At 39.9% G+C, this 12,828-nt stretch overlaps 1 protein-coding gene and 1 pseudogene across 1 annotated transcript in view; one reads left to right on the top strand and one right to left on the bottom strand.

Moving 5' to 3' along the window:
• Positions 1 to 12,828, top strand: part of POLN (DNA polymerase nu) — a 280,130-nt gene that overhangs the window by 108,441 nt on the left and 158,861 nt on the right. Inside the window, 2 exon segments of the mRNA XM_027773586.1 lie at positions 3,241 to 3,324; positions 3,676 to 3,771. Of these exon segments, the coding sequence (XP_027629387.1) occupies positions 3,241 to 3,324; positions 3,676 to 3,771 (180 nt within the window).
• On the bottom strand, positions 10,049 to 10,861 carry LOC102488689 (DNA repair protein XRCC4 pseudogene; annotated as a pseudogene).

Below are 12,828 nucleotides of genomic sequence, written 5' to 3'. Positions count from 1 at the left end.
AAGAAAAAGGTTCCTGCTGTGCCAGAAACCCTTAAGAAAAATCGAAGAAACTTTGTGGAGCTGAAGATCAAGTGCCTGAGAAAGAAGTTTGCTCAAACGATCCTTTGAAAGGCAAGGAGGAAGCTTATCAATGAAAAAGCTAAGCACTATCATAAGGAATATAGACAGATGTACAGAACTGAGATTCACATGGCCAGGATGGCAAGAAAAGCTGGCAACTTCTATGTACCTGCAGAACCCAGATTGGTGTTTGTCATCAGGATCAGAGGTATCAATGGAGTGAGCCCAAAGGTTCGAAAGGTGTTGCAGCTTCTTCATCTTTGCCAGATTTAAATTAACATGCTGAGAATTGTGGAACCATATATTGCATGGGGGTACCTGAACCTGAAGTCAGTAAATGAACTCATCTCCAAGTGTGGTTATGGCAAAATCAATAAGAAGCAAATTGCTTTGACAAATAGTTCTTTGATTGCTTGATCTCTTGGTAAATTTGGCATCATCTGCGTGAAATGAAATCTATGCTGTTGGAACACACTTTATAGAAGCAAATAACTTCCTGTGGCCCTTCAAATTATCTTCTTCACAAGGTGGAATAAAGAAAAAGACCACCCATTTTGTAGAAGGTGGAGATGCTGGCAACAGGGAAGACCAGATCAAAAGACTTATTAGAAGGATGGACTAAGGTATCCACCATGATTATTTTTGTATTCTGGTCAGTAAATAAATACAGTGACTGTTTTCAGATTACACATATGAGCACACACAAAATAAAGATTTATTTGGCTCATAATTCTGGTGGCTAGAAATTCTAGGAGCATTTGGTTGGCCTCTGGTCCTACTTCACAACATGGCCAACAGAAGCAGGAAGGAAAGCAGGTATGTGCAAAAAGAGAGAGAGAGAACAGCAAGTTGTTATATTACTTTTATAACACTGCTCTGGCAAGAACTAACCCATTACTAGGAGAACAAGAACTACTTCCCTCCCTTGAGATGGCATTAGTCTATTCATAAGGTTAGTACCTCCATGATCCAAACATCACCCACTTTGCCCTACCTTCTAAAGGTCTCACCATCCCTCAACATCATTATATTGGGGACCAAACTTCTAGAACATAAACCTTTGCAGGGACGAACCACATCCAAATCATAGTTGGGGTAAAGCATTGTGACGTGTGTGTGTGAGGGTGGGGGCTTTAGGGATCGTTAAGGTCCTTCTCAAAAAGTAGATTTTTTTCTTACAAAGTCATTGCTCCATCTAGTTTGGTGAAGAAATTTTTGGGTTTCTTGAAAAATAAAAGTATAGGGATCAGCAGGTGGTGTAATGGTTACATCATTGGACTTCTACATAGTTGACTGTGGTTCAAGTCCCAGACCTGGCGCACGTGCTTGGCGCATGTGCTGGGTGCATGTGTGTGTATGCCCAAAATCCTGAGAGGAGAATGGAGAAAGGATTGTGGCATTGCTATTCCTCCTGAGGGGTGATTTCTTGCTTTCTGTCTTTCTCTCTCTCTCCAGTGAGCAGACATGCCCTATAGTAAAACTCTCTTCTCTCTCTTAAAAAGAAAAAGAAAAAGAAAAAGAAAAAAAGAAAGAAAAAGAAATTATAAGGAGATAAAAGATGTATGAAAAAAATGTTCCACTTAAATGATCTTAAAGAAAACTCTACCATAACTATCATCTAGGTCAACATATAGACTTTCTAGAAGCTCTGTGTGCTTTCTCTATCAGAAATCCTTTTCTAGGACCAGCAGGTGGTATATTGGTTAAATCACTGGACTTCTACATGGTTGACTGCAGTTCTAGGACTGGACCAGGCAGCTTGAAAATCACTCTGGGTGCTTGTGTGTGCATGTCTAAAATCCTAAGAGGAGAAAAGAGGAGAAGGGATTGTAGCATGGCCATCTCCCCTGGGGGTAGTTTCTCACTTTCTCTATGTCTCCAGCAAGTGCATGAACCCTATAGCAAAAAATCTCTCTTTCTCTGAAAAAAAAAAAAAAAAAAAAAAAATCCTTTTCTGCTACCAAAAATAACCACTATTCTGACCTTTGTAGCCATTTAATTGTTGCTCTTCTTTAGAGTTTTGCACTTCAATGCCTAAACAATGTAGTTTGAACTGTAAGCAATTCGATAAAACCTATGTGACTTTCATTCCACCTTCCCCTTCCGTATCTCAGTAGCATTTGAGTTGCTGCATGTCACTCAGTACTCTAGAATCTTCATTGTAGATTTTGTCACCATTGATGTCTCTGTCTCTATGATAGACATCTGGTTGTTTCCAGATTACAGTTATTACAAATGGTCCTTCTCCTTTTAGCATACCTCCTGTGCCCCAGGGTATAGGTTTCTTTAGGGTTCAAGGTGGGGTGGGGCTCCTGGGGCAGAAGGAAGGTACTGCTCAACTTTGTGAAATAATGCTGAATCACTTTCCAAAGTTGCACCCAGCAGAATGCACACAGGGTTCTGTTCTTGTACATCTTTGCCTATCCAGGCTACATCAGACTTTTAAATTGTAGCTATTTTTATAGGACACAATGGCATCTCATTATGAGTTTAGTTTCTATATTCCTGATCACAAATGAGGTTAAATAGCTTTCTCATTGTCCTTGACTGTTAGGACTTTCTTTTCTGCAAAAAAACCTGCTCAAGATTTTTACTCATTTTTATATTTTTTCTTACTGATTCATAGGACATTTTGATATATACTGGATACAAGTCTGCTACCATTTCCCTCTCTGCTTTGTTTTATGTGATGTTAGATCCCTTTTCTAGTCCTAATATTGCTGGAGAATTATTCTTTCCTTCCCTCAGTTTGGCATATTATTTTTGCTGGTTTTGTTTTGTTTCATTTTCTTAGATTTGGGAAAGGATGATTCTGTGAGCCTGAGTATTCCACCATGAGTCAAAGTATTGTTTTTGGGGTTTTTTTTTTAGGGTTTTTTGCCATAGGCCGCGTGTGCTCCCAGAAGAGAGAGAGAGAAAGAGACAGACACAGTAGAGGGAAAATGAGAAATCACCCCCCTGGGGACATGGCCATGCCACAATACCTTATTCTCCATTTTCCTCCAGGGATCTTGGGCATGCAAACACACGTGCCCAGTGTGATTTTTCAAGCCACTTGGTCCGAGACTCAAACCACAGCCAGCCATGTGGAAGTCCAGCAATTGGGAATTATTTGATGAATAAATTAAATATTTAAAATAGTAAAAACTGTTAATGAGATTGTATTTATCACATTTTCAGTCTCGTCTCAAGGAATTGGAACAAGAAGCCCATTTTGTTGCTGGAGAGCAGTTTCTTATACGAAGTAATAATCAGGTTCAAGAGGTAAATCTAAATTTTGTTAATTCATAAAGTATATTTCTCATTCAGGAAGTGAAGGAAGATTTATTCTGAATTTATAAGTATTGGGTTGTCAGAAAAGTCATGACATCATCATGTTTAATGTTGATGATCTAGATAGTTTATAAGTTGTTCATGTTCCCTCACAAATAATGAACACATTGAGGTTCTTCAAGGTTTTAAATTCAAGAGAAGTATTAAATCAGAATTTAAGCATTTTGTAATGTCTGTTTAGATGTGTCTTCTCTGGCTGGTGGCTTTAACTCTGTTTTAGTAATGTTCTATTTCTCCCAAATCTGGCACTCTCTCAACCCATATAAATTGCTTTTATTGAAGATCCTCTTTGGCAAGTTAAAGCTGCACCTACTGAGTGAGAGGAAGACTCTTTCCAAAACGAGACCACAGAAGCACCCATCCACATCAGAGGCTGTGGTAAGGTTTCAACACTGTCCTTCAGGAAATGATGGCATATCTCCACGAGGTGTAGCTGACCTTAGCTCCTCCCCAAGCTTCCTTAGAGGGCTGTTGCTCATGCTGGCAGTAGCTGCCACAGCAGCAGTGCTCCTATCCCATACTGCTTTCCTAGTGGTGGACTGGGAAGGAAAGGCAGAACAAGTCATTGGCTTAACTTCCTGCAAAGGGCAAATTGATGGAGCTTTGTTCCTAAAAACAAATTATTGACAACTCAGCCACAGTCTATGTGTTTCATGTCCCCAGAAGAGATTGGAAATAGGACAGTTTATCAGTCTTCTCCTTTCTCTAAATTCATTTTAGAGAATCTTAGCTACTCTTCTTTCCAGAGGAATAAATTTTTAAAAAGACATGGAGTCGTGAGATTATACTTTATTGGAATAGTAGAGTATAAATAGATATTCAGAAGCCAATAAATAATTTTTCTGAAAGGGTTCTAGAGTGGAGGTCAGTCAATAAGTGAACTCATATTTTTGTGGTGAGAATCAGCTATTGAGATTCCAGTTTGCACTTTCCAGCTTTTACTTTGCAGACTCCTTCTGAGGTAATTCTACATTCCCAGCACTGCTCTGATTCTGCTTGTCTTGGTCCTGGGAAGTCACCCTATGTACAGGCCCTCATAGGGTCCAGACTCACTAACTGAGTTGGTGAGGCCCATATTTGGACCTCAATGACTCAGGGAGCAATTATGGGATAAATAATGGACTCCTATGGAGGGTGTTACACTGAAGGGACTTGGAACCAGCCTCTTCCAAATCCTGTTCTTCCTGACATCTTCTTCACCTTAATGAAGGGTCCTATCCTCCTCCCAGGTTTTTGGGAACCAGTGCAAAGTAATCATTGAGAGCAGGAAGTCGAGTCAGCCACCCTGTCTACCAGAGTGGTTTTGGCCACATTACTTGACTGCTTTCTGCCTCTGTTTTCTGATCTATGAAAGAAAGATAATAACAGTACTTGCCCTACTGGAATCTAGTGAGCATGTATTATGTGTATATGTCAAACAGTACTTGTGGGTATGTGTATTTGTATGTGTGTGTATGCATGATACCTCCTCTCAAGAAAAGTGTGTATGTCAAGTAGTTCTTGTGTGTGTGTGTGTTTGTGAGAGATACCTCCTCTCAAGAGAAGTGTAGCTAAGATTCTCTAAAATGAATTTAGAGAAAAAGAATGATGACCTTTCCCATTTTCAACCTCTCCTGGAGACATGAAACACAGAGATTGTGTCTAGATTTTTCAAGAATTTGGTTTTAAGTACAAAACTCCACCAAATTACCCTTTGTAGGAAGTTAAGCTGATGACTTGCTCCACCTATTTCTCCTGTGTCTATAGCTAGGTATATGCCTGACATAAATTCTCTCAAAAAAAAAAAAACAAAACTGAAGATGGTGGCTGAGTGTAAAATGTGATATTTTGCAAGTCTGACTCTCATTGGAAGGTTCTGAGCTCATGGCTGGAGATCACCCTGAGTATACTGCCTATGATCCTGAGCTGGCTGAAGCAGAGGGTAGATCATGATGTCAGGACTCCGTTGGGAGGGCTGTTTCTCTCATTCATAGAAGAAATAAATAAACTTTAAAAAATTAAGATATACTGGCTGCATTTATTAGCCACTCCATCCAAAAACCTGAGAGCCATCTTTAATTTTATTTTAGCCTTATCAACAGCAAGTCTTACAGTTTCTACCTACAAAATGTCTTGAGTCTGGCTTGACTCCCCACCTTTCCTGTCACCATCTTAGTCTTAACTTATGTTACTCTAAAATCTCCCATCCCACTTTGAATCAAAGTCAAGCTCATGAGCATGTCCCCAGGGCCCTGGGTCTGGCTCTGCTCTTTTTCGACCCTGTCACTCCTTTGAGTCACTGCTTCCCACCAGCTCTTTGCACTAGCTCTTTCTTCTGTCTCCACATCTTGCCACAGATTTTGCACATTGGCTTCTGATTGTCATCTTACACCGTATTTTCAGAAGACCTTCTCTGGTCACCCAGACTACAGTAAGCACCCCAGTCACTACCTATTTCTTCACCTTGATTTATTTGCTCCACTCACATTATCTGAAGTTATTTTAGATATTTGTTTATTCCACTGCAATGTAGATTGCACAGATCAAAGACCTCACTTTGTCTCCTGGTAGGCTGAACTATTTGTCTGTTGTTGGTTCATGGAGCACTGGGGCAGCAGGTGGCTCCCAAGCATTGATCTCCCTCTTCCTGGAGACACTCTGGCTTGGATCTTGACACAGAGCAGCTATGGGCCATGTAGCCTAAAACTCCAGCACTCTCTCGGAAAGCTAGCTGTTCCCCACCAGCCCACACCTAAGCTGTGGGGGTCCTGGGCTGTCCTGACACCACCTGGCACTGCTCCCTCCTCACTGTGGCTCCTTTCACTCTCCGGACATCCAGTATTATAAGAGGAAGCATAGCTCTCTTTCTCTCTTTTTAAATCATTTAATTAATTAATTAATTAATTCATACCAGAGAGGGACAGAGTGAGGGAGAAAGAGAGAAAGTAAGAAAGCAAGCTGCCAGGTCAGAGGCTCAAACCACCGTCAGCCATGTGAGAGTCCAGAACCCTTAATTACCACACTACCTACCAGCCTATAACTCTCTTTTGATTTTTATATATTTTCTATTTTGGTTTTTTTTTTTTTTGGAGAGGTTTTTACTATAGGGTGCAGGCACTCACCAGAAAGACAGGGAGAGACAGAGAGACAGAAAGCAAGAAATCACCCCCTCCCAGGGGGGATGGCCACGCTGCAATCCCTTCTCCTCCATTCTCCTCTTGGGATCTTGGGCATGCACACATATGCACCTGGTGTGAGTTTTTAAGCCACCAGGTCTGGGACTCGAACTGCAGTCAACTACACAGGAGTCCAGTGACATAGTCCATTACACCAACTGCTGATCCCACATTTTTATATGTTTTCTTATAGACAGCATTAAGACAATAACTTTAGGGAGGAGATTTATGTTAGACAAAAAGTAAATTTGAGTGATTTTCTTATTCGAGTTCAAAATGGGTTGTAAAGAAGCAGAGACAACTCGCAACATCAACAATGCATTAGCCCAGAAATTGCTAATGAATGCACAGCGCAGTGGTTCAAAAAGTTTTGCAAAGGAGACAAGAACTTTGAAGATGAGGAGTGTAGGTACCAGCAGATGGTGTAATGGTTATGTTGCTGGACTCCCATGAAATCAACTGGAGTTCGAGTCCCGGACCTGGTGGCTTGAAACTCATGCGGCCACATGTGTGTGTGTGTGATCATTTATGCCGATCATAAAGACATGATCAGCATAAATTATATTAGGCTCACTTTCCTACTTTGCTGAACAAGTCATGCTCTTCATTCTGTGCATTTAAAACAGATTGGCTTTTATTAAGTAATGCATGCCAGTGGTTCAAAATTCAAAAGTAGCAATTCTTGCTATTTCCCTTCATCCTCCTGTCCCCTTTCCAGAGGCCTTGGTGAACATTGTGGCTCCATTCCTTCCTGCCACCTTTCCTCAGTAGCATTAGCCTGGATTGCTGATTTGTTATTTAGGCTTCACACATGGATTTGTCACTGCTCAGTTTCCCTAACTAGATCTGGCTATCACAGGATATGGACTTTGCTTTGTTCCTAAACTCTTCCAGTGCTAAGAACAATGCCTGGGCCATAGTGCATTCTTAGTAAGTCTTGAATAAATCCTTCAAGTTTTATATGTGTTAGGTTGGTGCAAAATCAATTGCAGTTTTAGACTGTGAATTTTAAATTATTATAACTAGGTATAAACACATCTTTATTCATCAAAATAGGAACCATTACAATCAACACATTTTTGCCAATTAGAAATAAGTTTGTTTATTCCTGTAGTGGAAGTATCCATGCTTCGGGATTTGAGGAATTCTTAGATAGCATCTTCTGTATCCTGCTGGTTGTAGAAGCATTTTCCCTGCAAAAAATTGTCAAGATGTTTAAAGAAGGGCCAATAGTTGCATGGTGCTTGAGTCACTGGATTCCCATATGACTGACCATGGTTCAAGTCCTGGACCCAACAGCTTGAAAATTACTCTGAGCACATGTGCATGTATGCCCAAAATCCCAAGAGGAGAATGGAGGAGAGGGAATTGCTGTGTGGCTATCTGTCCCTGGGGGTGTGATTTCTCACTTTTCCTCTCTCTGTCTTTTTGGTGAGTGCACTAGGCTTATGACAAAAACCTAAAAAAGGGGGAAAAAAAGATGCTTGAAGAAGTGATTGTCAGCACTGCACACTTCTATCATCATTTCAGACAGGAATTAGCTGTGAGAATGAACAAGCTCAGTTCAATGAGCAAATCTCTTTACTACTTTTTTTTTATTACTGTGTTCAATTACCTTTATCGCAAACATTTTACATTCAACTATTTCCAAGTGTAGATTTAATTAGTATTATCCCTTTGGTTAGTAAATAAATGTGTTTTTGCTAAGAAAAAAAAGTGATTGTCAGTTTTTCGAGAGGTCAAGTAAATATGGCAGATGAGGTAAAACTTTGTAGCCCAATTGGTTCAACTTTTGAAGCATTGGTTGTGTGACACACACCATTGAGCATTGTCATGGAGAAGAATTGGACCCTTTCTATGACCAATGCAGCTGTAGGTATTGCAGTTTTCAGTGTATCTCATCAATTTACTAAGGATACTTTTCAGATGTAATGGTTTCACTGGGATTCAGAAAGCTACAGTGGATCAGATCCCACTGAATAGTGACCATGACCTTTTGGGGGTGCAAGTTTGGCTTTGGGAAGTGCTTTGGAGTTTATTCTTGGTCTAATCACTGAGCTGGTTGCCATCAGTAGTCTGTAAAATCCACTTTTGTCACACGTCACAATTTGATGAAGAAATGGTTCATTGTTGTGTAGAATAAGAGAAGATGACACTTCAGAATGATGTTTTTTTTTCAGTCAGCTCACAAGGCACCCACTTATTGAACTTTGTCACCTTTCTAATTTTCTTTAGATGCCAAATGACTGTACAATGGTCTATGTTGAGTTCTTCGGCAACTTTCTGTGTAGTTGTAAGAGGATCGGCTTCAGTGATTGCTTTCAGTTGGTAATTGTCAACTTCCAATGGCCAGCCACTATACTCCACATCTTCCTTTTTATTTAGAGATCCTTTTTATTAATTTTTTTTTTTTTTTTGCTATAGGGCACATGTGCTTGCCAGAGACACAGAGAGAGAGAGAGAGACAGAAAGTGAGAAACCACCCCCCAGGGGGGATGACCATACTACAGTCCCTTCTCCTCCATTCTCCTTCCAGGATCTTAGGATCACACACACATGTGTGGCCGCATGAGTTTCAAGCCACCAGGTCTGGGACTCGAACTCCAGTTGATTTCATGGGAGACCAGCAACATAACCATTACACTGTCTGCTAGTCCCTACACTCCTCATCTTCAAAGCTCTTGTCTCCTTTGCAAAACTTTTTGAACCACTGCGCTGTGCATTCATTAGCAATTTCTGGGCTAATGCATTGTTGATGTTGTGAGTTGTCTCTGCTTCTTTACAACCCATTTTGAACTTGAATAAGAAAATCACTCAAATTTACTTTTTGTCTAACATAAATCTCCTCCCTAAAGTTATTGTCTTAATGCTGTCTATAAGAAAACATATAAAAATGTGGGATCAGCATAAAGTAAGAAATGCTCATTAAAATAATGTATAACATAGCCATATTTATTTAAGAATATATCCAATATCGAACAGCAAATTTTTTTTTCAGCATATCAAAAACTTTATTTTCAGATTTTCATACTGTTTACATACAAACTAAACTGTTTTATATATTATCCCACAAATTAAATTGCTCAAATATCATTATTGAGAACATGACTATTCAAAAAGAACTGCAGACATTATAAAAAGTTTTCTTTGTCGTATTTCAAAATCTTCCTAGACAGGATGTTAGATAGCAACCACATATAATATGTGTGAGTGAATGAAATAAGTGTGTCCTTTGCAACAAAATGTCTGAGATTTTATGTAATTATAGGCATGTTGAGTGAATAGTTTAGAATAATGTACCACTGTCATAAAATCTGATCTTCACATACATGTGTAATCCATTTTGCACAATGGTTTCAACGCAGTGTGTATGTAATTAAACTGTAAGGTTCAGTAATAGCTGCTGCTCAGTTGAAATTTTGCTTTTTCATTTTACAGAAATGAATAAAAAACATAGTCTAGTGAACATCAAAGTACTTTTTTGAGACTGTTAAATCTCATCAAAGAGTCCTCTTTCTACTTGGTGCAATATCGATGACATCAGGACTTGAAATAATGGAATCTTCTTTTCTTTCCGTGGCTGCAGCCAACTCAGAGAGACCAGACAGATTTTCACTTTCCTCATCAGTACTTTCATCATGGATTGCATCTCTGTCAACAGTCATTTCAGAACAGGTTGTAGTTTCCCTTTCACATTCAGTGTTCTTTTGTAGTTCTTGAACTTCATTTAATGATTTCTGTAAGGTTCGAATCTTTGTTTTCTTCTCATTCAACACCAAAATAAATCGTTCATAAAGATCCATCTCCAAAGCTTCCTTTGCACTCACACATTTTTCAAACCGTCCTTCAATATCATTCCAATCTCTCAGAAGCCTTTCATTTTCTTTCTGCAGGTGCTCATTTTTGACTTGGTTTTCTGTGATGGTGTCCAGGCAGTAACAAATAAGTTCTCTAATGACCTCAGCTGGGCTTGCAACTTTCTCTAGGTTGAAGGAACCAAGTCTGAATGAAACATCTTTCAGGTTTTTCTCAAAGGAGAAGTGACAAGACTCTTTAGAAAAATTAAAGTTGTATGCATCAGCTGGTCCTGTTTCTGACACCAATGCTTTTCTCAGCTCATCAACATATTTCTCTTTTTCCATTGCCATGTCATCAGCTTCTTGGGAAATCTCTGATTTGGAAACTGTCCCAATCCATGCAGACTGACCATCAGTAAGTGTAATAACAAAACCAGATCCTAGTGTTTTCTCCCAAGATACTTGTAGAAAATGAATAATACTGGGTTCAGAAGTTCTTCTTACTTTTTTCTCCATTTCTGGTTACCTTTTGATAACTCCACTTCCGGTTTCGAACAGCAAATTTTAACAATACTAGATTGCAGTTGCTTTTGCACCAGTGTAATACCTTTTTTGTTTGTTTGTTTGTTTGCTTGCTTGTTTTAACTCCACATATTTTCTGATTTTCATTATGATGATGCTTTGACCATCAAGTTATTTGGAAGTTATTTGTAGGAGCTTCCCAGATATTTTTGTTATTCATGTCTATATTAAATGCACTGTATTCAGATGTGTGCAATACCAGTTCTTTGACACTCGCTATTAGGGTTCACAGTGTGGGCTTTTGAGGGCATGTCTTCTTACACCTGTACAGGGTGGTGTCTAGAAGCCTGAGGCATTAAGCTAATGGATTCCTCCCCTATTCACTCCTGATGAGGAACAGTGGGAATTCTCTCCCCTCAGTAAATACACAAAGAGTGTATCACAATGACCCCTCCTTAACAACAAGCCCAAGAAAATTTTGCTGTTTTTAACTCCAGTGTAGTCACATGTTCTCAGAACATGATAGGAGGTTAAAATGCAGGGAAGGTAGTTTGGCTTCAGAAGTCAGGATTGCTGGATTTTAGGTGATCTGGACCAACCACACTCATCATTTCTGGAAGTTGACTCTCAAACCCCCCAATTAACATAAGTGACAGCATCTCCAGGTCACGAGTATGTACTGACCCCTTTAACAGGTAGTGTGTGCCACACATGCTGCTGGACTTTGAGACTCAGCCATGAACAGGCCAGATGTCTCCTCTATTTTATTCAACATTTATTGTCGCCCTGACTCTGTGTTAGACACTGTCTAGCTTGATGGAGAAAAGGTCTTTGTCATCATGGAATATCTATTCCAGTGATGAACTTTGTTAGTCAAGGTTTTCCAGACCAACAGAACCAATAAGATGTATCTATATCTATATAAATAATACATATATGTATATAAAATAAAGTTACTAAGGGAATTGGCTCCTGTGATTATGCTGGCTAAGAAGTCCCATGATAGGCTATCTATAAGCTGGAGACTCAGGGATGCTGGCAGCATAGCTCAGTCCAAGTCTGAAAACCTCAGAACCAAGAAAGTTGATGATGTCATTCTCAGTCTGAGGCCAAAGGCCTGAGGACTGAGGGGACATAGTAGGGTGGTAGGGTGGCACTGGTATAAGTCTCAGAGTCCAAAGGCTAACAGACTGGAGTTCTGATGTCCAAGGACAGGAGAAGAGTATTCCAGCTCTAAGAGGGAGATAAAATTGTCTTTCCCCTTTTGACTCAAACTGATTGGATAGTGCCCTCCACATTCAGGGCAGATCTTCCCTACTCAGCCTGCTAGTTCACATGCCAATGTCTTCTGGAAGCATCCTCACATACACACCCAGAAATAATGCTTTACTCACTGTCAAGGTGTTCTTTAGTCTGGCTAAGTTGATGCCTAAAATTAAGTATCACGGGAATGCATGTATCCAACAGGATAAGATCCATTAAAATAAAAAGAGTACTATAAAAAAAATAACAAGGAACATGACATTTTTTAGATTGAGTGTCCAGAAAGAATGCTGAAGAAATGAGTTATAGGGACCAGTAGATGGCATAATGGCTACATTGCTGGACTCCCATGTAGTCGACTACAGTTCAAGTCCCAGATCTGGTGGCACATGTGCATGCATGCCCAAGACCCTGAGAAGGAGAGTGGAGGAGAAAGGATTGTGGTGTGGCCATCCTCCTCCCCTCCCCCACCCCCCCATGGGGCGATTTCTCTCTTTCTGTTCTCTCTATCTCTCTCTGTCTCTCCAGTGAGTGCATATGCCCTATATCAAAAAAACCCTCTCTCTCTCTAAGAAAATAAAAAGAAACAAGTTATAAATTGAAGCTTGAAGATAAGGAATCACCCGGAGAACAAGGCCTTGCAATGGTAAAGGCTTGGCTGCTCAGGGATCTGAGCTGGTGCTTTGTGACTGACTGGG

The sequence above is a fragment of the Tupaia chinensis genome, unplaced genomic scaffold, assembly GCF_000334495.1.
Source record: "Tupaia chinensis unplaced genomic scaffold, TupChi_1.0 Scaffold000360_1, whole genome shotgun sequence".
NCBI classification, from domain to species: Eukaryota; Metazoa; Chordata; class Mammalia; order Scandentia; family Tupaiidae; genus Tupaia; species Tupaia belangeri.
This window is presented reverse-complemented; position numbering and strand designations above follow the sequence as displayed.